Consider the following 25,624-nt stretch of genomic DNA (forward strand, 5'->3'; position numbering starts at 1 on the left):
CAAGATTTCACACTATCAGGTTAAATATCCATAGCTATAGATGGTAACCTGAACTTATGGGCTTCCCATTGGAAACACTTCCCTCTTCTGACTACCCTGATTATCAAACCTGCCCCTGTTAAAATCACGCCTGTAACTTCAGATTAACAAGACTGACAAACGAGAACAATATAGAAGTTGAATTACATATGTCAAAGTCATACTACTTTGAAATTCTCATTGGGCTCGAATGTTATGTCAGTGCCAATATCTTTAGGTGAATAGAGATCAAAAAGTGATTCTTCTTCCGTCACCATTTTCCCTGATCATCTTCCAACAATACTTTTGTATGGAATATCTTTGTGCCAACGCATATGACAATAGTGACATACAAAAAAATGCAAATTTTCTCATAAAGATATTAGAATATGTGGATGCAGCATTTAAATGGCTAAATTGACTCCTATCTGTCATTGCTGATTTGAGCAAACTAAATTATGGTACCAGATTTCAACATAATTGAAGCTTTGAATATATTGTAACTTATTTTATATGTATCAAAGTTTACATTTACACAAATGCAGAAAATCAATTGTTCTTCAGAAGTCTAATGCTCTATGCAGTTTCATGAACTTTTTCTAAAAACGTATACACTCATTTTGGAAATATTAGCGTTTGTTTCAGAACAAGCTTTTGAGGCAAACCTTACTTTTCAGTTATTTTAACATTTCTCAGAAGTCATATGCTGCATCATTCTCATAGTTTAAGTTCCTCTCCCGTCAAATTTTGATTACTCAAAGTTTGAATTCACCTTTTTAAATGCAATAAATTAGACTTTCAACTCACACTGGAATGTAATGCCATAATGCTTGAGTAAAGACATAAAAGGCTAAGTTTATCCTAAACCATCTGACAAAGAAAACCAATAAGGGAAATCTGAAACCCATTTATTAACCTGCCCAATTTTATTTTCAAAAGGTAAAAATTAAGACTGAACAGAGTGCAAAACAAATGAACAAGCCAATTCTCCCAGTATTCTTGGACCAATGATCTGCATATATATTGCACTTTTAATTTAGCAAAGCATCCCAAGGTGCTTCATACGTGTGTTATCAAACAAAATTTCGCATTGAGACACATGAACAGAAATTAGGATACATGACCAACAGCTTAGATTCAATAAGGTTGGTTTCAAGAAGGGTCCCAAAGGAGGAAAATGAGGGAGAGAGGTGCAGGGAAGGAATTCCTTAGGACTTTAACCGCTGAAGGCATAGCCAACAAAGGCAGAGCACTTAAAATTGGGGATAAGCAAGATACCAGCAATGCAGGAGTCCTGAGATCTCAGACGGACTGGGGCTGTAGAAGCTGGTGAATAATGAAGCTATGGAGGGATTTGTACACAACTGAGAATTATAAAACTGAGATGCTGCATTAGCACAGGAGTGATAGGTGAACGTTAGATTTCATGCATGACATTGTAGTGGTAATATTAATTGATGTTGGAAGGTTCATTGCGATTTAGTATAAAGTTACTTTGCATGGTGACATCAGTACCTTGATCTTGTTTGAGTCGCTGCTCTTTTTCTGCATATCCCACTGTTGCTAAGCCCAGCCTGCTCAGCCACCTGTCAATGTGAAAAGGTAAAAGTCTCATGATTACTTGTTCCTTTGAAAATCTCAGAATATTTCTTCATCTTGAGTACTCTGCCTGGGGGCATCTCTGGCCCACAGCACCAAGACTTTCACCATGTGTAAGGCAAGCAGGCAGAATCCATCCCAATCAGAGAGGAGTTTAAACCCAGAGCTGTCGGCATCATTTTGATCCATGTTAGCCATTTAGTCCTCTGCAAAAGAATCTGACTGACTGACTGAAGCAACTTACACTTACACGCATGATACAGGGTATTCAGGACATGTGGATAATGAAGCTGGACGCTCCAGATTTTGTTTCACCATATTTAACCACTTGCCACTGGCATGGATTAGAAGGATTTACAGGTTGATATTCAATCCATTTGATCACATTGCGTATGAAGCTTCATAGACCAGCAAGCCCAAAAGTGGGAATTGAACCCAGACTCCTTGCTCAGACGAAAGGACGTTACCCAGTACATTACAAAACATCCATTGAGAACAATGATGAAGGAAAGGGTGTTTTGGCTGCTCTGCACTTTGGGGTCGAGGTTTTGACTAGCAGGATGTAAAAAGGGGCTGCACTGCCAGTTGAAGTGATTGATCTTTTATTTCTTTAAAAAAAACCTGCTCCCAGCTTTAGATGCTTTTACCAGCCAACTGCTTGGTTACGTGCATATAGGTTAATTACCTAGATAAGTCAGATATTGGCCATTTTATACCTACAGGCCTATCACTGAAAATGGAACAGACACTTTATCCAAGTTGCAACATTCTGGTTCACATTCTTTGCTGCATTGATATTACAAAATTGGTCACCATTCAACTAATTTTGATAAAGCCCAACATTTGAGGTGTTTTGGAATCATCAAATTTATTTCACTTGGCAGGTTCTCGGGTCCCTAGCTATCTTGGCAGCAATGAGCGTGAAGTTGTTCAGATACAGGACTAAACTGATTCCTGAACTCATCTTTGCTCTTCTCTATTGCAACCTTTAACTGGAGCTGATGTGTGGATGAGGATATGTACTCATCATATGTACTTACAATTGTTGATTGATTACTCTCATTACAATAGAATAGATTTAATATATATTTTAATTAAATTTTCTGTGAACAAGTAACATTTTTTTCTATTGTTGTTACTTACATGTAATATTTTTAGCAACTGAGCAAGGCACTTACTATGTACTTCACCAGTGTCAGCACGGTTTCATTAAGGGCAAATCATGCTTGGCAAGCTTGCTACAGTTCTTTGAAGATGTAACCAGAAAGGTAGACAATGGGGTTCCAATGATGCAGTATATCTAGGCTTCCAGAAGCATTTGACAAGATGCCACATAAAAGGCCAATTCAGAAGGTTAGATCACAAGAAGTAAGGGTAGAGTATCAGCTTCAGTAGAGAATTGGCTGGCTGATAGAAAGCAGAGGGCTGGGATAAATGCATCCTTCTCTAGATGGTGAACTGTAACCAGTGGGGTGCCGCAGGATTCAGTTCTCACACCTCAACTGTTTACAATTTATATAAATGATCTGCAAGCAGGGATAGAGCAATAATATAGCAAAGTTAGCAGATGATGCTAAAACAATATGAGGTAGTGATGAGGAAATAAAGAGTTTACAGATGGATATTGATAGGCGAGGAGAATGGGCCAGAATCTGGCAGACGAAGTTTAATGTGGGTAAATGCAACATTATCCATTTTGGTTGGAAACATAAAGAGGCAAATTATTATTAAAATAGGAAGCAGTTCAAGATGTGTCAGTGCAGAGGGATCTGGGTGTCTTTGAACATGGATTACAGACAGTGGGTTTGCAGATGCAGTATATAATAAGAAGGGCAAATGAAATCCTGGCATTTATTGCAAGAGGATTGGATTATAAAAATAAAGAAGTGTTGTTACAATTATATAAGGCATCGGTGAGACCACACCTGGAATATTGTGTCCAGTTTTGGTCTCCTTACTTGAGGAAAGATATGGTGGCACTGGAGCAGTTCAGAGGAAATTCACCAGGGATTCCAGGGATGAATTGGCTGTCGTACGAGGGGCAGTTGAATAGCTTGAGCTTGAACTTGTTGGAGTTCAGAAGCATGAGAGGGAATCCGACTGAGGTATATAAAATGCCGAAAGGGATTATCAGGTGATGTTGAACAGGTGCTCCCCCATGTGGGACAGTTTTGAACAAAAGGGCACAGATATAGAGTGAGAAGAACTAGATTCAAAACTGCGATGAGGAGAAACTACTTTTCTAAGAAGGTCGTGAATCTGTGAGGCAGGATCAATCGAAAGATTCAAGAAAGAAATAGATAGTTTCTGATGAAAAGCCAGATAAAGGGCAATGCAGAACAGGCAGCAAAGTGGAATTGAGACCAGGATAAGATCAGCCATAATTATACTAAATGGCAGAGCGGATTGGAAGTGCTCGGTTGCTTACTCTTGCTCCTAATTCCAAAGTTCCATTGAAATTTCTGAGACGACAATAAAGTGAAATTGATATGAAAGTGAAGGTCCCGTGTCATCAAATTATTTTATTTTTAGAGATTTGCTTGAAGACTCAAGGAAATAATGAATGATTTGCTTGGAAATGTGCTCAATGGGCTCAGTTATTCAGTCATCCAACAGGCAGAAACAAATAGTGAAATCTCTATTGTTTAATGTTGCTACCACAACATTGTCAGAGAAGACCATATTGCCTCAGTGTTTGTCATGTGTTACTACTGATGTCTATATATCACCTGATGAGGTTAGATGAATGTATGAAAAGGAGAAAAGCAATACTGACTTTTACAACAAGCTGCAGTTTACTGCTGGATATGTCATTCATTATTACAGAGCTGTCATACCATACTAACTCAACAATTATTTTAAAATAGATGATTGATGGTGGCAATGTTAATTGTTGGAAAGTTTAATAGGGCAATTTTACTCAACACCGGAGGCCAGAATTAGGTCAGATGTGAAAAAATTAAAAATCTCAAATTCAGCTCCACTGCACTTCCAAATTGAGTAAAGGCATTGTGGGCAGAGTGAGGAGAGAGATAACAGGAATTGCAGATGCTGGAGAATCTGAGATAACAAGGCGTGGAGCTGGATGAACACAGAACAGCATCTTAGGAGCAGGAAAGCTGACATTTCGGGCCTAGACCCTTTCTGAAGGGTCTAGGCCTGAAACGTCAGCTTTCCTGCTCCTAAGATGCTGCTTGACCTGCTGTGTTCATCCATCTCCACACCTTGTTCTATTGGGGGCAGAGGGGGTTAGCCTTTGAAATATTGAGACTGCCTTCCTTAGAGTTAACCTTTCTTTTTTGCTTTTACATTGGTCATCTGGGCCTCCCTGGCTTTGGCAAATCTGGCAGCTGCAGCGAGGCAAAGGACAGTTTTGTGGGAAAGCTCATCGCTTTGCCGACACTTGTAGATCAAGAGAAACAGGTGTTCTTTGCCTTTGATTCCCAAAACTTACCCTTGTCTGGCCAGCGGACCACTGTTGCTGCCTCCAATCACGATCTAAAAGATTCACTGCACACTACCAACACCAAAATGAATGCCTCACCTGTGACTGGTGCTTCTAGGGATGGGGGAGTGGCTTGCCTTTTTCAGGTTGGGAATTAGGTTTTTCCTCTGCGTTTCCATAGAGGTAGCAAAAGGGTCCCTATCTGCTTCTGTGCCTATATCGCCCTCTGGCGTAGTCTCCATCCAAGAGAGCTGTGCTTGTCATTTAGTCTGGCATCCAGGTTAGCATTTCAGTTCTTTCAAAACAAAGTTGCAAAGTTAGGATTTAAAATGCCATAGCATGTGGGGAATTGAAAATTGCCAGGATTCTTGATGAGAACGCTCCATCACTTATCAGCCCTGCTTTGAAGCTGTAAGCGCACAGCACCACTCAATATCGCAGTGTGTTCAGATAGAGAAATACATATGGTTTCTGTTATGAAACTAACTTATTCATGAAATAAGGATAATTACCTGGCTTCAATGGACAAGGAAATTTTTTTATAAACAGTATTTCCTTTAATTCACGTACTGAACTGCAATTGCAAATCAAATATAAACAGTTTGTCAAGGGGCTACAGCACTTAAGAATCAGGCTTATTACTACATTGAGAAATAAAATCCCTAAATCTGATTCTGCTTATCTTATACACAATGTGAATCGATGACTGGTGATTTTAAAGAGAGGAAAGAGCACTCATTTAGAAAAAAAAAACTTCATTCCCCAAATTCATTTGCCACTCTACGGACTTTGTGCATAGAGAAGGAACTGCAGTGCACGCCGGCCTCCTTCAAAATCTTACTCAATTATCCTCATCGATCTCACAGAGAATGACTCATAGGAAACGTTCTCTTGGGTTTGCATGAAACCTACAACAAGCTCCTGGAGAAATGATGCAATGATATATATATCTTATTTCTCTGGGTGCTTGCTGACCTTCCTCTAATGTTGCAGTGAGAGTCTGAGGCAATCCTCAGGTGACCCAGTTCGGTTTAATTGATGTGGTAATGCTTATTAGGACTTAATATTACATTCACATGCCAGCTAATATGAAATCCCAATGCTAATACTAGCATAAACTCCCTGCCCTAAATGGATACTAACCAACTGATTCAGAAGACAGACTGCAAAGAAAAAGCAGTTTTATTTCTTTTTATTTGTAGAAATGACTAGTTCTGTGGCTAAAGTTGTATTCAGTCTCTTACATATAATCAATCCATCTGTAAACAAGCTTGTTTTACCACAAAACCAATTTAAACATGACTAGAGTTGGATGTAGGATTCTGACGAAAATTTATTGACCAGAAACATTAACTCTGTTTCTCTCTCCCATGGAATCCTGACTAATCTGTTGGGATTTCCCAAAGCTTCGCAGCTAGGAAAGCAAAAATGTTTAGTAGTACTTCATAATTGGCAAATTAAACAGACAATGAAAGCGATTGGTCTGATATTCCATTTTTCTGGAATGCTGGTTTTAAGTGCCTGTTAAGATTCCCATTGTGACACAGTTATATGGAGGAAGGCAGAATTCCATCTTGCATTCAACTGATGTTTCAAACATCCCCAGTTCTACACCCACAATTCTACCTGACTGATGAAAGACATCAATGTTGTCCAGACAAGATGTTTCTTTGGCAGAATACAGAGATTCCTGGTGAACACTGAGATATACCCCTGATCTCTGCAAGTAATTTCTTGTCAGTACAAGCCCCAAAACTCAAGATATCATTCAAACAGATACTTGAATCAAAGCAAGATTACTGAAAACAAGGAAGAAATGATAATTGTGCACCTGACACATGATCACAACTATCTTTCATGTCAAATTTTAGATATGCAAATCAACTTATGAGACATTTATTTTCTCTCTTATCCTTTTATCTGGAAGCTGATCACTTATGATGGTCACAATTTCAAAGAACTGGCAGCTCCAAAAGATTTTGCCTGAAATAGCCATTCACAATGTCTTAGTCTAGCTCACAGGTATTAGCTGTTATCTGACTAGAAGGAGAAGTGGGCTCCAGTTCTACTAAACACCCACAAATTTCATGACTTCTTAAAATAGAATGCTCATGTAAAAGCCAAACTGATCATTTTCTTCAACTGTGTGATCTGGGTGTCACTGTGGATGTCAGAAATTATTTCCCATCTCTTTCTGAAAGATCTCTAACTGTAACTTTGAACAATTGGTTTGTCAGGCCATTTCAGAGGGTAGTTAGAAGTTAATCACATTACCTTGGTTTTGGAGTCATATCTGGACCAGATCAGATTAGGATGGTAGCTTTCTTTCCCCAAAGGACGTTAGCTATGCGTGTGCGTATGTGTGTGTTTGTGGGATGGAGGTGGGCATGTGTCTATTTGCCTGGAGTGGAGAACTGCTTTGCGAGGGAGGAAGCATTCTTGTTAGGTACAGGAAATCTTGCCAACTCTTTCATGCATCTTACTGGACTGGAAAATTCATCTGACCATTGCAGAAGTCGGAAGAGTGATAAAATTGGGCATGCAGACTGATCAATGTAAATAAACAATAACTCACCTCTTGTGAATGGGTTAGTCACCTAGCTCTCTCCTATTGTGTTCATTAAGTTTCCAAGTGGATTTGTTGAGGCCAGGTAGGACAAGATTTGAGTTTAAAAGAAAACTTAACGTCCCATCTGACCCATGGTCGTCAATTTTACAGGTTAAAATGATTCCATTTTATGTCTGATTAAAGAACTGATCAGTATCAACAACAAATTACATTCAAATAGTGTTTTTAAGTTCTGAAAACACTTCATGGTGTGAAACAACTGCTTAATCAGACTAAAACTGACACCAGGAATAGAAGGAAACTTGAGAAAGAAAGGTTAGGGCAAAAGTGTAAGCCTAAGAGTGGGGGGTGATGGATGGAGAGCTTTATTAAAGGAATTTCAGACCATACATGATTCTATTAAATCAGGACAATAACTGTGTGGTTGCTCATGAATTTCCTTCAGCGTTGGTGTTAATTATAAATGCAGGGGTCTTTTGTAACAATTTTTTAGTTCTCCATATTAAGAATATAACCTGAATCACCAAATAAGTAAACAGGGCTTTAGACTCTCGCGGCATAGTGATAGTGTGTTTTTTTTTGTAACTCACAAAATGTCTAAACAGGTTGATTCACAATACTTACAAATAGGGCTTGATGGTTTTTCAAATGGCACTTTAACTTAATTACTGTAACACAGCTTTACAACGGTCTCCCGTCTATTATTTTACACATAAGAGATATCTTAGATTATACAAATGTATGGGCATTTATCAACACAAAATTCTTGCAAATTAGATTGCTTTTTGTTGAATGTTAGTTTGATATTTAACAGATTGTTCTACAGGTTACCTGACTGTTTTCATTTTCCTTTACTAGAATTATACTATACTCCTGGGAAAATACCCAATGTAGTCATTATAAAATCTACACTGCTAAACAGCAGCTCAGGCAGTCTTCAAACAGTGGTGAAGGTAAGCACTGTACTTCCTTTCTGTTAATCACCTCACTAAAATTATCTGTCAAGCAGATGCTCTATTTTCCCTCAACTTTTGAAATAAGCTGTAAAAAAGATCAAAGAGGTTGCAAAAGATATATCCAGGTTAATGAGGTGGGAAAGATCATGGTCAATGGAATGTAATGTGGGAAATTGTGAAGTAAACCATATTAGTAGGAAATATAGCCAAGTAATTTTTTAGGTGGCCGAATCACTGGGGAATATTGGTAATCAGAGGTAGCTGGGAATTCTTGTGTATAAATCACAGAAAGTTAATATGGAGGTACAGCAAGGAATTGAGAAAACACATGGTATGTTAGGACGGAATCATACTATTTTTTGGCAAAAAGCAAGTGGAATGGAGTTTTTTTGGAGGATTACTCACGATGAGGGCTAGCAGGATTACTCGCCATAACCTAGCTATTTCACCTCATTCACTAATTACTCCACTATGGACATGTCTCATGTCCAATTCTAGCCCCATCTTACCATGTGCTATTTCTGGAACAACTTGCCACTCACTGGACATCCACTTGTGCTCACCTCATCTTGGAAAGTTGATTATGCACCAGACAAATAATGTCAGTCCATAGCTGCGCAGCATGGTTTCAGACCTTACCTTGGACAGGGCAGAGAGGAAGCTGATATCTTGCTTTGTGAGTCAGGACCTGGAGATCCTGCTGGACATAATGGTACTGAGGACAGATGTCCTTTTCCCCTAGGACTAGCAATGAAGGGTATGACAGTAGGCTATGCCAGCCTGCTCTGAGTTTGCTCAATGGGTCAGTGCAGTCTGAAGGAATGCATAACTATGCAGGAAGACGATCAATGAAATTCTCCATTGTGTCAGCAAAAGTGCCCACCAGGTTCTTGCTAATACCTCACACTCATTCCATTTCTGCTACTGCTACTACTTACGACTCTCATTATTGCCTGCAACATTTCTTCTCACTTGCCATCACCCACTTCCAACACCATGAACCCTGCATGCCCTCTACTCACTCGCTCAGGACGCCTGCACCAGCACCAACAACTGTGCCACCCACTTTCACCTTCCTTATTATCCACCTCTCTCTCTCATTTCACAAGGAAGGAAGGCTCCAGTTGGGCAAAAAACGTCAAAGAAGATCCTGGCGTATCCCATATTTGACTCCTCACCCGTAATGAGGAGGCCATTCTTACTCTGCTCTCCCTGAATGGCTGACCATCAGTGTCGGAGTCTCTGGACTGTACTGGGGGCTGTGCATGACTTCCTGAGCTCAGACCCCTTGAGTGAAGGGGTCCCCCACATCCCTCTTCCCCAACCTGACTGAAGACTACTAACAACCAACTTTGTGTTTGCATGAAATGGCAAGGCAAGACAATAGCAATATGAGTCTGGTCTCTGTGGATGAGGAGGCAATGCACAAGAAGGCAAGGTAAGACAATGGAAGGCCAGGATGCTATCACTGGGTGAGTGAGCACTATGATAGCAATGCGCAGCCTGGAGATGCAGCCACGTCTTTCCTGTACAAGGCCGGACAGGCTGAGTCAACAAGTGTATTCGACAGCGAAACAAATGGATTTTTAATCAGTAATGGAAGCTAGGGGAAAAAGCAGGAAAGTAGAATTGAGAATTATCAGATCAGCCATGACCTCATTCAGTGATGGATCAGATTGATGGGCCGAATGGAACTTCTCCTGTGTCGTGTGGCCTTCATCTGAAGGCCAATCCACAGATATGGAAAATATGTTTTATGGTTCTTGTGGCTTCTTCCTGTTCCTTATATCCTCACAATCCATATTACTTGTATGTCCTGTGGTCACCTGGCCCAAAGGAAAATAAATAGCCTTTTCTAATGCCTAATATCTAATAAGCACCGTGCTGTCACTCCTGGAAGCAAAACAAGTGGAGCCCAAATGGGCAAATGTCTCCTTTTTTCTTTGTATTGCAACAATTCATCGTACGGACACTGAACTAAAAATTCACCATTATGCAAGAAGTTATGCCAGCACAAAGTATAGTGTTGGAATTCGAAATGATTTAAAGTTATTTTAGCATACTCATATTTATTCACAGTTCTTGTATCTTCCCTCACTGAGCTCTCACAAATCATTAAAGGTTGGGATCAAAATCCAAGTTAATTGAGTCACCCATTAACTCACTCATCCACTCCACTCTCATTTCCTTGCACCCCTGTCTTCCTTATTTCCAGTCTGGTCAGCCTATTCCTGATTCTTAACCACTTTGCTTGACTCTACGATTGTTGGCTTAACCCCGATCCCACACTGAGCGGCACAAGTAGTGGCCTATTCAGAAGTGTTAGGTCTGGCAAGTCTAGCGCTGCATCGTTCATGTGCTGCAGCTCCCACACGACATATTGCAAGGCCAAAATTTTGACAACAGTAAGAAAATGGTCATTGCTTTGTTTGTACATGTCTGAAGGTCTCTGAGCCAGTGCAATATATTGTCTATTCATAAAACCACTTTCACAGCAAATGCAAAACAAGATGACCAGCAGTTTCTTCCACCACATTTTTCCATGGTCTCAACCAAGACGAAATCCAAACAACAGCTACACAATGAGCAATAGTTTTACAGCTTCAAATATACTCTGCTTCCAAGCCTCTTCCTTTCTCACCGACCTTGGTCTTTTCTGGTGTTCTGACAAAATTTTGTTTCATACACTTTTCCGACAACAGTTTAACATTTGCTGTACAATGACTCATTTCCTATTGCTTACTGATCTGTCTGGTTATTTCTTATGTGTTTTCCTTGAGGTCACAAGAATGCCAACTTACTGCCCAGATGCCAAAGGAACTATGTGATATGACTCAATGCTTCATTTGTAATACAGTCTATAGAGTCCCTCATGACCAAGTGGATGTGTGCATTATTCAACATGTAGTTGTAACACGCAGGGCAGAAACATTCCAGGCTGGGTCACTGGTCAAGACATTACTTGGCTGGAGGTCAATATGAGTCAGTGGGCACTTGGGATACAGGTGAACAGGATTTCCAGAGAAATTACTGACAAATATCATGTAGGAGCTGAAGGCCAACTCTGAGACACTTCCACCTATCTGCCTTGGCACAATAATCCTACCACTGAACAACAGTTTCCCTGTCTCTATTGCATGCATTCCGGTGATGCCACCTACTACAGGAGTGCTTCCTTCGTATTTGCCTTTCAATCAGCCAAGGATATGCCCCAATCCTCAGCCATGTCTGATCCTTTCTCCTCCCTCCCAGAACAACAATGGGGTCCCTCTTGTCCTCACTTTCCACTTCACTAGTCTCTGTATTCAAAGGACCATCTTCTGCTTTTTCCACCATTGTCAGAAGGATGCCACAACCAAACAGGTCTTCCGCTCCCCTTCCTTGTCAGCATTCTGCAGGTGCCATTCCCTGCAGGCTCCATGAATAGAAACAATGTCACAGCCCCTCACCCGGATTTCTGATAAGGCCGTAGTATCAATGCAATCATCCAAAACAAGTTCAACAAATTCATTCACATTCATTAGTTAATGGATATTGTGGAGGTAGAAACAATGAAGGCTGGTGAGAACTGATTAATCGGCAGATTCTGCAACTTGGCAAGATTAGTTCTCATCTGAGTGACTTGGAGCAACTGCATTGCTGCTCATAATGAGCCTCTACAAAGCCCTGATGAACCTTTCAAGGATACAAGGGAAGCTTTAAGCTTATCTAAGAGCAAGCTAAGCCTGGGATGGTTGCAAGACAGCAGAACAATCTGAGGATTGGGCAATGAATAACTGGGTAGGGAACTCGGAAGGTAGAGCACTTGAGAGAGAAGTGAAAAGAAGCATGATAATTTCTATTCAGTGCCTCAAGTTGATAAGTCGAATAGAGAGTCACTTGTTTGCTAAGTGAAAATCAACAGCATTGGATGTGGCTTCAGATATTTAGTGCATCCTTAATGTCTAGGTACACACAACAAGAAAGACTACCTCAGTGATATATTCAAATGCTGCTGTGCCAGCAAAATTACATCTCAGAATGAGGCGGAATTTCAAATAGATAGTAAACAACAGAGAAAATATTGATATGGAGAAGGAAAATATAAATTTTCCTGAGGCCACGAGGATATAAATTTACACCTAATGTAAGTGACCAGGCACCACATATTCAGAAACACAGCACAGCCAGACTTACTCGCTTATTTAAGACATCAAATTAATTGTGCATCAGCAAATCTTCCGCTACTTCTGCGCCTACGATTACTGAATAAAGCCAATGAAGAATGAAAAGACCGCATTTATCTGCTTGTGTGCACCTGAAAAATACTTTAAAAATGTTCGTGCAGTTGGATTAATTATCCAAGCAGCAAAGCTAGTTTTCTGTTCCAAAATAATAATAATAGCCCCAATAAAAAAGCTAAATAACTCAAAGACATACAGCTCCCAGAACAGATTAAACAATCTTATAACATTACTTCATTTCCAATGAAACATTTAACTGCAGTCCTCAAAATGATTATTCCTAACTCGGTACTATAATAATTACCTTTCTTTTAAACTGAATCTCTAGTAGGCAATTAGTTTGGTAAAGGTTTCAGACAAGAATGAAGTACTTGCCTCGTCACACCCAGTGTACTCATTATCACCGACGTATTTGTGAAGTGCACAATTTCACATTCTCCAAAATCAGGTACACTGTATTATTAGCGTAAAGACTTCACACACTCCAAACAAATGCATTCATTGTTGCACTTTTCCATTAGACTGCCACTTATTGGCTCTCTTCCAAGTTCTTTTTCACACAATCACGGAACTGGTACAGTGCAGAAGGGGCCATTTGGCCCATTGGGCCTACGTGGCCTCTTCAAATGAACACAGTGTCTCAGTGGTTAGCACTGCTACCTCATAGCAGGTTTGATTCCACCTTTGAGTAACTGTTTTTGTGGTGTTTGCAAATTCTCTCTATATCTGAGTTGGTTTCCTCCCACAGTCCAAAGATGTGGAAATTAGGTGGATTAGCTATGTTGAGTTACCCTGTAGTGTCCAGGGAGGCGTGGGTTATGTGTGTTAGCCATGGGGAAGTGTAGGCTTACAGGGATAGGCTGGTGGGATGGTCTTTGAAGGATCAGTGTGGAATGTTTGGGCTGAATGGCCTGCTTCCACACTGTAGGGATGCAATGTGCTTTTAAAGTGCTCTAATTACTTATTTGAAGAAATAAGCCAAGGTTTAAAAATTAGTATCAGTGCTAACTCAAACATAATGGAAAGAATTTTCCCAGATGTTTGCCAGTGATTTCTGGGAATAAGGTGGGGGGAGGGGAGGTAATGATTTTGTTGGTTGGGAGGATGAGAGCAGGAGGTGAGTGAGGCTGGAAACTCCTGAAAATTGACATCAGCTTGGGATCCTGCTGTACCGTCTCACTTTCCACAGGGTGGCACTGAAAGCAAGTAAGAAACTGCCCTTACATCTACTGGCAAGGAATTTAAGAGTATTTTAGGTAGCTTGCTCAAGTCTTCAATCCTGAATTTTTTGGCTATAAAACCCTGTCAGCAACCAACCATATCTCTAAGCTGAATACACAACAGAAGGAACTTCCTCAGTGATAATGGGAACTGCAGATGCTGGAGATTCCAAGATAATAAAATGTGAGGCTGGATGAACACAGCAGGCCAAGCAGCATCTCAGGAGCACAAAAGCTGACGTTTCGGGCCTAGACCCTTCATCAGAGAGCTCTCTGATGAAGGGTCTAGGCCCGAAACGTCAGCTTTTGTGCTCCTGAGATGCTGCTTGGCCTGCTGTGTTCATCCAGCCTCACATTTTATGAACTTCCTCAGTGAAACTGGCTGGGAAGATTTTGATCAGTTTCACTGACAAGCTCCAGTCTCTCCTGGCTGTGAGAAATGGCTGTTCAAATCACTTCTCTTATTTATTGCTTCACAGATGATTATCAACTTCTTGGAAGCTACTTCACTTGTATAACATTTCACTCATTTCATACTTTCCTGCTGCTACTGTTCACTTGGGCAAAACATTGTGTCGGCAGTCCCACTGTCCATTTCTGTTGAGGAGCACAGGCAAACTGATAGCTCCAGCCACTACAGCTGCAGCACCAGCAGCATCTGCTGCCTGCTCAGGCCATATACCCCCTCCAACACACAGGCTGGGTAAATATGGAGATCAAGTTGAAATGCAGGAGTATCCTGAGAGAGTATCCAACACAAGGACCACAAGCAGCGCTTCAGCTCCCTTGGCTTTTCTGAGAGTTAATTCCGTAGGATCTGACGGCAGTCCTTTGCTAACATTTGGACCATCTGTAGACAGGATCTCCTTCCCAGTGGAGCAGCTGGATACTCATTGTTGATGGTCAAGAAGGTGCATTTCACTGGAGAGTCAAATATCCACCCCCTCATCCCTCCACCCTACCCCAACCTGGCTCTCTGCCTCTCACAAAGTTGTGTGCGTTCTTCTTTGCAAACAGAGAAAACAGAGAGACATGAGAGGTCATAATCACTTCTATGGACAGGAGAGGTGGACAGTGGGAATCACAGGGAAAACTCTCTTCTGATTAGAGTCACAGCTCGGACAAAGGAAGATAGTTGTGCTTGTTAATCTATTTTCCTAGTCCTGGCACATCACTGTAAAGTTCTTCAGGATGTGTCTTAGGCCCTAATATCTTCAGTTACTTTATCAATGACTTTCCCTCCATCATAACGTCAGAAGTGGAGGCATCTGCCGGTGATTTCACAATGTTCAACACCATTTATGACATTGTCCCAGATACTGAAGCAATTGTGTTCATATGCGGGAAGATTGAGACAATATTCAGGCTCGGGCTGAAAAGTGACGAGCAACATTCGCAATATGCCTGTGCCAGGCAATGACCACCTCCAACAAGAAGAATCCAACTATCACACCTTGAGATTCAGTGGCATTACCATTGCTGTGGTCTGGAACCTAATGATGCCACTGTCTCTGGGTTGGATGGACCATGATCCTTCTTCTGGCTTCCTCACCGACTTCTGTCAGTGCCTGCTTGGTTGGAGAGGGTGTCATTTTCTACCTGTCCCTGGGAAAGATCACTTCACTGCAGTCCTTGAAATCCCACAGCTGACTTGCAGTAAGAGCGAAACACCCGGAGAACAGATTTGCAGAAGTCTTTGCCAATCATGGGGCTGCTGTCGCTTCAACAATCAAGAGCTGGTGAGCTTTTCTTACACAGGCCCTGCACTCTATGATTAGAAATCCTTGCTTTGACAGAACAGGCTGGTGATCCTGCCATGGCTGTAAGGGGCCTGCAGCACGTTCTGGCTAACAACAATTTTCCAACACACTATTCACTCAAAAATTGTCACACTAACATAGAAAGATTCTGCCATATGGGACAAAAAAAATAGAACTTTTCTTGTGACTGATATGCACTACAAAATTATATTTGAAGTTCAGGTTCAAAAAGGTAGATCAGAGTTCACTAGGCTGCGTGAAATAAAGTTAAATGGGGTAGATTCCTTTTAAGGAAGTATTAGTTAAGATTTTGATGCCTTTATTTGAGTCTGAGTTATTTCCTATTTAGGTTGTAGTAAGCACTCTTGCGGTTGTGCCCCTACCTCTGGGATAGGAATCCAGGGTTCAAGTCAGGAAATCTGAACAGGTCAATTAGAAAATTTCCATAGATTACAGCAAGTGCTTTCATTTTCTGATACTGCAATATTGATGTTACCAGCGTCAGATCAATTGAACCTTGCATCAGGCTTTCATTAGCATCACTGTCTTAAAATGAATTCAATACTAAGAGGACTGAATATTTTTCAGCGCTTAGCTGTTCTGGAAATAGAAATGCTTTGTAATGCAGTGATGTCGACTCATGAATTTCACACGCTGATTCCCATCTATAAAGACATGCCTGAAGATTGGACAAATCAGGTAAACTGCACCCAAAAAGAAGATATTCCAGTAAAAGAAACAAGGAATTGTTGAAAATATAATTCAATCCATTCTTTGGCATTACACCTGAAGGATGATATTATGTAAACACCCTGTATTATATAAATTTTATTTATATTCCGTAATATATCATTTAGTAATTTTTCTACATTCTTATTGGTCTGTGAATATTTGTTAGTAGGGTTGATCAAGGTATTTGTACAAAATAGACAATGTGCACTCTTGACAGTTGTATAAGAAAATGGTTTTGACAGGTTAATTGTGGAGAACACCCAAACGGATTATGTCATGTCGGCTTAGGTGGGGAGAAGGTGGAACAACATAGGATCTTGTGGTGTGTACACTTATATCCAAAAGTCTCCTCAGAGTCTTACTAACAGTGCCCAATGTAACTTTAAACTTATTAAAAAATGCAATAAATTATATATGACAAGACCCTCTTCTTATTAAAACTCAACAGTGATTGATCCTCTACCGTTATAAAACAATTAAGCCCTTTGACACAGTCAAAGGAAACAGGATGGGTGACAACATCTTTTTAATGACAAATACTACATTGTTCATATTTCCAAATGAAGAAGACAAACATAGGCCCTGAAATTCCTGGGGTGCACCAACACAGGGATCACATCCAAGTTTTTTTTTGCTGGTTTATCTGCTGATATTGTCGCTAGGAATGAACGCTGAGATTTATTGGGGAGCTCATTTATTAACACCAAAACTTAAATACTCTCATAACACAACCACTAATGTATAGTATCGAATTGTCACCCATTGAGTATAAAACTGGAAATGTCCATTAGGAAAATGAAACCCCAGATATTTCCTCCTTCTGAACTGTTGTTGAAGCCCAGGGAGCTATGCTTTAAATACTTCAAGTGGACTGAGACGGGGTCTAAGTAAGAAAAAGACATACTTTACAGAAATCTCAGTTACACCAATATCAGCAGACTTTGTGCTGTGTTGTGTGGCAACATCTTTGAGACAGGTCAATGTGAACCATTTTATGGTGCAAATCCAGGAAACTCATGTGAACTGGTCTTGACAGGTTGGTACTGCTATCTAAATGAGTCGCATAGAATTTCAAATGATGGACAGAATTTATGTACATAATGTTTCTGTGTAGAACCTTAGTGTGTACATTATGCTGACATCTCTTTGGGTAAAACACAGCACCATGATGCTCCTACACTGCAGCTGGATCGAAACATCCCAGGGAATTCCAAGCCACAGTGCACATTCTATGAGCTCCAAATTCCCATAGAGCAGTGATCAGGAAGTCACACCCGAAATGAGGGTCAGCTGTTTTGCATCCTGCATTTACACCCATTTCTTGTAAACTTCATTATATGTATCTGGGAAAAGTGCAATAAAAGATAAAGCAGCATAAACACAACTTATTTTATGATTTGGAAATCTTGGCAGAAAAATTTAATCAAACCTGAAAATGTGTACAGGAAACATGATGAGCTAACAAGGTGTAGAGCTGGATGAACACAGTAGGCCAAGCAGCATCAGAGGAGCAGGAAAGCTGACGTTTCGGGTCGAGACTCTTCTTCAGAAATGGGGGAGGGGAAGGGGGTTCTGAAATAAATAGGGAGAGAGGGGGAGGCGGATCGAAGGTGGATAGAGGAGAAGCTAGGTGGAGAGGAGACAGACAGGTCAAAGAGGTGGAGGTGGAGCCAGTAAAAGTGAACGTAGGTGGGAGTTAGGGAGGGGATAGGTCGATCCAGGGAGGATGGACAGGTCAATGAGGTAGGATAGGTGGGAGGAAGGACAGGTTAGGGAGGCGGGGACAAGCTGGGCTGGTTTTGGGAAGCGATCGGGGGAGGGGAGAATTTGAAGCTTGTGAAGTTCACATTGATACCCTTGGGCTGCAGGGTTCCCAAGATAAATATGAGATGCTGTTCTTGCAAGCTTCGGGTGACATCTTTGAGGCAATGCAGGAGACCCAGGACGGACAAGTTGTCAAAGGAGCTGGAGGCGGAGTTGAAAAAGCTCACAACTGGGACTGTTTGTTGTGAACTGAGCGTAGGTGTTCCACAAAGCAGTCCTCAAGCCTCTGCTTGGTTTCTCCGATGTAGAGGAGGCCACAATGGGAACAGCGGTTACAGCATATCACATTGGCAGATGTGCAGGTGAACATCTGTTTGATGTGCAAAGTCTTCTTAGGGCCTGGGATGGGGGTGAGGGGGGAGGTGTAGGGGCAGGTGTAGCACTTCCTGCGGTTGCAGGGAGAAGTGCCGGGTGTGGTGGGGCTGGAAGGGATTGTGGAGCGGATAAGGGAGTCCCGGAGAGAGTGGTCCCTCCAGAAGGCAGATAAGGATGGGGAGGGAAAAATGTCTTTGGTAGTGGGGTCCGATTGCAGATGGCGGAAGTGCCGGAGGATGATGTGTTGGAGCTGGAGGTTGGTGGGGTGGTACATGAGGATGAGGGGGATTCTGTTTTGGTTATTATTGCAGGTAGGGGGCTTGAGGGATGAGTTGTGGGAAATGCAGGGACGCAGTCGAGGGCGTTTTTGACCACTATGGAGGGGAAATTATGGTCCTTAAAAAACGAGGACATCTGGGATGTCTGGGAGTGGAATGCATGATGATGAGCTCTTGCTCTAGAGTAATGCATCTATTCTTTCCGGTACAGGATTGCCATTAACAAGTTAAAAAGAAAACAGGACAATAACAGGCTCTCTCCCACCCTAAAAACAGCAATACGAGCACAGTTGAGAGGCATGATAAAGACAGAATTTCAAACAAATCCACAAACCTAAGGATTGTGAAGCATTGTACCAAAATCAGCGATAGTGGTAATCTCCCCTGCAATGAGCAATGTTCAGTTATCTGCTCTTCGTGAACAATTCAGAAACTGATTTATATAATCATTTTTAAAGCTTTATGTTTTCAAACTCACCACCTGCTTCTAATCTGTGTCTAGATGTATTGGAATCTCTTGTTGCATGTAGTAATCCACTGGGGCAAATTCAAGTATTAACAGGAACCAGGTAACTGATAAACTCATTCTTTAAGTTAATTCAAGAGAGCCTGGTCATACTGCCTTGTTCTATTACCTTATTTCATTTTGGTGTGGGAGAAGGTACGCAAAAAGGAAAGGATCCTTCATTATTTAACCTTACTACAACTGACTGGGGTTGGCTAGTGGCGGGGATGCGGGGGTTGGGATGACTGAATAGAGGTGACCCACTTCATCCCTCCTCTCCAGGGAGCTTAATACTTTGGGATAGTTCGTTTGAAACCATATCAAACTGGGGAAACTCATTAGGTTCCGGTTGTAACAAAAGCAATACCTCAGCTGATCAGGTTGTGCTCGAAATGGTTGTGATTGCCAAAGCTTTGGCGTTCGTGTATTTGTCCTGATACATGCTAAACAAAATGTTTTGGCAAAATGTCTCTCCTCTCAGCAATAAGTGTAAGCAAATACTTTGGTGATGGTAGTTTCTGAAAACTCTGATTTGTACTTTTGGTCAACGTAATTGCAATAAAACACCTTACAGCTTAGGGTTAATGTGAGGATATTGTGCTGCCAATGATTGAGGCTCTATGCAATTGTGAAACTGTCCTTTATGTAATCAGATTATTGCAAATGGGTGATGGTCAAGTTTTGTACCATTTCTGGTCAGCATGGTGGCTTAGTAGTCAGCACTGCTACTTCACAGCACCAGGGACCCAGGTTTGATTCCTGCTTTGGGTGACTGTCTTATGGAGTTTGCACATTCTCCCATATAAAATATGAGACTAATAGATTTTTATTAACAAAATGTTTTAAAGGATAATGGCAAAGGCAGAATACTTACAGTTAGACTGCTGATTAGACTTGGTCTTATTAAGTGGCAGATGAGGCTAGAATGACCAAATGGTATACTCCAGTTCTTATGCTCACTTGTACAAACCACTTTAAAAATTGTTATACTGCCATTCTCCAGATGCTGTGGTTTCCTCCCACAGTAAAGATGTTAGGCGATTTGTATATGGGAGATGTAAGGTTGCAGAGGAGTGGGATGCTTTTGGAGGGTAGGTGTAGACTCAATGGGACGAATTGGCCAGCTTACACACGATAGGGACTCTTTATTTAAAATTCTTCATTGTAGAAGATTAAAGTGACAATGGGAATTTGCTGACAAAATAATGGTTAGTTCTGTAAATACAAGTTTTTGTAATTACGCCAATTAATCTTTGCACTGACTTTGAATTATTTTATTGTATTTCACACATACCTGTTCATATCATCCATATTATCTGCTGCAAAGTAGAAGCTTTTAATCTTAGGGTGGCATGCTTTGAAGGCACTGTTAAGGAGAGAGATGCACACAATAAAAATCACAAACTCGCATAATTATCTCTACATGAAAATATTTCAAAACTTTCAGTTTGAAACATTTCATTAAACGTTGATATTCAATGACTACTCAAGTATTTCTCTTTGTGCTCGAGGGTTAAAGGGGGTGGGGGCAGAATTACTCCATATTCGATAGCCAGAGACTTTTCCCCAGGGCAGGACTGACTGCCACAAGTGGTCATAGTTTTAAGGTGTTGGGAGGAAGGTATAAAGGAGACGTCAGAGGGAGGTTCTTCACCCAGAAAGTTGTGAGCGCATGGAATAGTTTATCAGTGGTAGTCATGGAAGCGGAGTCATTAGTGACATTTAAGCGACTGCTGGACATGCACATGGACAGCAGTGAATTGAGGGGAATGTAGGTTAGGTTATTTTATTTTTGGATTAGGAATATTCCACGGCACAACATCGTGGGCCGAAAGGCCTGTACTGTGCTGTACTTTTCTATGTTCTATGTTATTATTTATTGAGCATAATAGAATGTGGGCAGGAATGGGACAATCCTGACCCACACAGTCAAATAGCCTCCCAGCTCTATTTAGCCTATGTATTAAAACTGATCCATAGCTTCTCAGATCTACAGGAACAAAAGAAATATGCCAGATGAAGAGGTGTAGCCTTGCTGATAAAAGAAAGGAAGAAAGACAAGCATTTATTTGGCACTTTTCACAACCATCAGACTTCTCAAAGTGCTTTACAGTCAAAGAAGCACTGTTGCAATGTAGGAAATGTAGTAGCCAATTTGCCATGACTAAAGTAGTGTAATGTATGTTGTTTATATGGTTTTCTGCAGGCATTTGATAAACTGCCTAATAAGAGACAAACAGATAAAGAAGAAACTCATAATTTTGAAGGAAACTTACTGACCCAGTGAAGAGATTATTTGTGGAGTAGGAACAAAGATTAGGGATAATAAATAGATAATCTAAACGGCAGCAGTGACACACCTGAGATGTCTGTGCTCTATCTTAGCACTTTATTGTGTTTAATGACTGAGGTGATGGGACAGAGAGTCACTTTAAGTTTGCAATTGAGGCAAAGATAGGCAGCACTGTAAACATTGTGAATGAAAGCATAAATACTGATGAATGTAGTGAAAGGTCAAAATCCGAGGCAAATGCATTAGGATGTAAGTAGGTTTGAGATCATCTGTCTTGCACCTAAAAAGCATTGTGAATTTAAAATATGAGACTAATAGATTTTTATTAACAAAATATTTTAAAGGAGAATGGCAAAGGCAGAATACTTACAGTTAGACTGCTGATTAGACTTGGTCTTATTAAGTGGCAGATGAGACTAGAATGGCCAAATGGTATACTCCAGTTCTTATGCTCACTTGTACAAACCACTTTAAAAATTGTTATACTGCCCTTATTGCATTATACATAAATAGAACATGTTTGAGTACGTTAAGAAACAATTAAACATTAAGAGGATCAGATGGTTGAAACAAAATTTAAAATACCAATTTTATAATGTGCGTCTTTTGTTTCCAAACAGTGGAAATACACTCCATTTAATTTTAGCTTACATTCTGTGGGTGTTTCAAATGCTGCCCTGGATAGTTGGCATGCTTCTGCATCAAGTCATGGAAAAATATGAATGCACAATAGTCATGCATTTCATCACATCTCTCAAAAGTGTCTCTATGTGCTTCATAACACTGCTTTGAAAATGCGATGCCTGGTCACTTCACCCACTCACGAACTCAAAACTACAATAACATATGATCAATCAATCTGTTTTTGGTGGTGGTGGATTAAGGAGAAATGCCAGGATATTGGAGGATTTCCTGCTTGTCTCCAAGTCTGCTGTGGAATTATTGCTATGCAACGGAATGACAACATACGACAGGGCCTTCGTTTAATGTCTCAGCTGAAACACGGCACTTTTGAACTGCAGACATAGTAGGAACTGCCAATGCTGGAGAATCTGAGATTATAAGGTGTAGAGCTGGATGAACACAGCAGGCCAAGCAGCATCAGAGGAGCAGGAAGGCTGATGTTTTGGGCCTAGACCCTTCTTTGAACCCTTGGACCCTTTGAATTGCAGCATTTTTTTGCGATGCTACTGATCAGTCAACACCGTTAGCGTTGTTTTATTTTGGGATGGGTGTCAACACAACAAGTGCTGCCAGCTTCCTGTACCAGGGCCTTGTTCTTTTTAAATCAGATCTCTTCGGCAGGCAACCCAACACAGTAAGTCTGGCACACTTTCCTGCACAGTTCATCTGGTCCAGTGAAAACTGCACGTGGGGAGCCACTCGCACTCTATAAAATAAGCAGCTTATATGATCAAGTCCTGGCCCCATGACCTCCTAGGTCAAAACTAATCTGAGCAAAGCTGACAAACTAATTTGATCTAGTTTTCTGACAGCGTTCAACAAAATGCAAACATTAGCTAAAACCTTAGTATATTAAAGAGTATCACTTCAATTTATTCTGTTCTTTTACTTCAAATGATAATAAAATCTAATTTTACTGCATTACATATTATGCCCCAGGTATGTTGCTGAACTGTGATTATATGCATGTTGCTAATGCTGCATGTGACAATCACCATTCTGCACACTACATCCAGCCAGGATTTCTGATTCCATTTGAAATAATAGTGCTTCAGCAATCCAAAGGGTGAGGAGAAGCAGGGCAGAGAATATGTCTCTTATTTATGACACCAACCAGCTTACTCAGGTAAGCTTCTAAGAGCCCACAAGTATTTCTGTGATATTAGTAAGAGAATGTGTGATTGAGTGAGTGAGTGCATGATGTGGGAGTAATAAATGAGTTAGTGGGTGGTTGGATGGGAGTGGGGAATGAGTGGGTTGGAGGTGTGGTGGGGTACATTGGTTGGGTAGGGGTGTGATTATTTGGGCCAGAGGGAATGGGATTAGTCAGGTAGAGAGAATGAATCAAATCAAGTCAGGGGAATGGGTAATTGAATCAGGATGGGTGGGCAGTTAGGTTGGGGATGTGAGTATTCAGGTGGGGTTGTCTAGTCAGTTGGGAGGTGACTGGGGGAGTCAGGAATGATTGGTGGGTGTGGGATCGGGGCTTGCGTTGTGCTGTTTATCAATGAGTCACACCAGAACGTAACAAATCGAGAGTTAAGTACTTGGGTAAATTGTGCGTATTTCATCAGCGTCTCCGAAATTGAGACGAGTGTGAGAAATTTTTACAGGAGCACAGAAAAGGCATGTCTGCTTTTAGGATGTTTAAACTTTTTGGAAAATTATATGCATATACACATGTCAGGACTACCTAGAGATCCTGATGTACAGCAGCAGTTTAAGTACAGTTCATCACTGTTCCTCATATGAGAGGATCTGACCATATATTGTCTTAAAAGAAGGCTGCAGCACAACAGAATAGTTTGAAATATCACAATTACTATTTTGTATTTTGGATTGTTTAAATCTGGCATTACATATTTATGACTCATTAAAATAGACTGTGTTTGTGCGCAGCACACAATTTTGGTGTGGATTAAAATTGGTGTGAAAATCAGTGTTTATTTGTTTCCATCAAATTATAGACCAAATATACATCAAATTGGCTTTGCATCAGATATTCCTGACAGCACTAATCTGATAGCTGGTTGAAGAACAGAGGCTAATTAACTGTGATTAGCGTTCACAAATTCTCACTTTCAGGATTTGGTGGTTCAGTGTTTTAGAAAACCCAAGTATTTTTGCACCTGCTTATAATTATTATCAGAAAACAGGGCTGAATGTAATTTTTCTTGCAGCTATTGGAATTACACATCAGTGCACTTACAAAAGGGAAACAATTTTCAATTATGTTTGGGTCTGTAAATTCATTTAAGATAATCTCAGATTTCTTTGCTCGTTTGCACATGTGGCTTGTATGTAATCGGAACTTCAAGACCAGGGGACACATTTTTAAGTTGACCGGAGAAAGATTTTAAAAAGATAGGAAGGGCAATTTTTTTTTTACACAGTGGATGGTTTGTATGTGGAGTGAACTTCCTGAGGAAGTGGTGGATGTGGGCACAGTTACAACATCTAAAAGACAATCAGATATACTCATGAATAGGAAAAGTTTGAAGGGATATGGGCCAGGAGCAGGCAGGTGGGACTAGTTTAGTTTGGGATTATGTTTGGCACTGACTGTTTGGATCAAAGGGTCTGTTTCTGTGCTGTGTGACTATGATTCTGTAATAGTGGAAAGTAGAAATAATGACATGTATTGAATATTTCTGACCTATTATAGGAAAAGTGGATCATGGAGAGACAGGGGAGACAATGATGGGGAGAGGGAGCAAAGGCGCCAACCTGGAGGGAAGTCTTAACAAGAAAAAGTCTTAGTTTATTTTTCAAGCAGAAATATTCATTAATTAATCATTTGAGGAACTCAAAGAATGTATGCAGTTATTAATCTTGTAATGCAAGATGAACACCAAAAGATACAACAAACATTAATTTCTTGTACTGAGGAAATCATATTGAATTAATTTCCTTTCTATAATGTCAATAATGATGATCATTGCTACTGTAATACTTACTACTTTTTCCGACATTCACTTGCTCGATCAATTTTGAACTCAGAAAGGCAGATAAATCCTTCAGCCTTCTCATCCTGAGAAGAAAACCAAAACAAAAAACTCCTAAGCATTTCTTCGTTGTGTAACTTTCCATTTCTGAATCAATTGTTCAAATGTTTAATTTATTCAGCATCTTGTTTTGGAAAGCTTTTTTCAAACAACGCTGCTTTTCATTCGAGTCCAAAGCAATGCACAACATTTGAATAT

The 25,624-nt window shown here is 40.6% G+C and overlaps 1 protein-coding gene across 7 annotated transcripts in view; it reads right to left on the bottom strand.

The window, feature by feature from the left end:
• Positions 1-25,624, bottom strand: part of cnksr2a (connector enhancer of kinase suppressor of Ras 2a) — a 473,904-nt gene that overhangs the window by 64,820 nt on the left and 383,460 nt on the right. For all 7 annotated transcript variants that reach the window (XM_048541088.2, XM_048541090.2, XM_048541087.2 and 4 more), the window contains 3 exons: positions 25,379-25,452; positions 20,739-20,810; positions 1,534-1,604 (listed from right to left, as the gene is read on the bottom strand). In XM_048541088.2, the coding sequence (XP_048397045.2) occupies positions 1,534-1,604; positions 20,739-20,810; positions 25,379-25,452 (217 nt within the window). The remainder of the gene's footprint in view (positions 1-1,533; positions 1,605-20,738; positions 20,811-25,378; positions 25,453-25,624) is intronic.

This window comes from Stegostoma tigrinum, chromosome 12, assembly GCF_030684315.1.
Source record: "Stegostoma tigrinum isolate sSteTig4 chromosome 12, sSteTig4.hap1, whole genome shotgun sequence".
Lineage (NCBI taxonomy): Eukaryota > Metazoa > Chordata > Chondrichthyes > Orectolobiformes > Stegostomatidae > Stegostoma > Stegostoma tigrinum.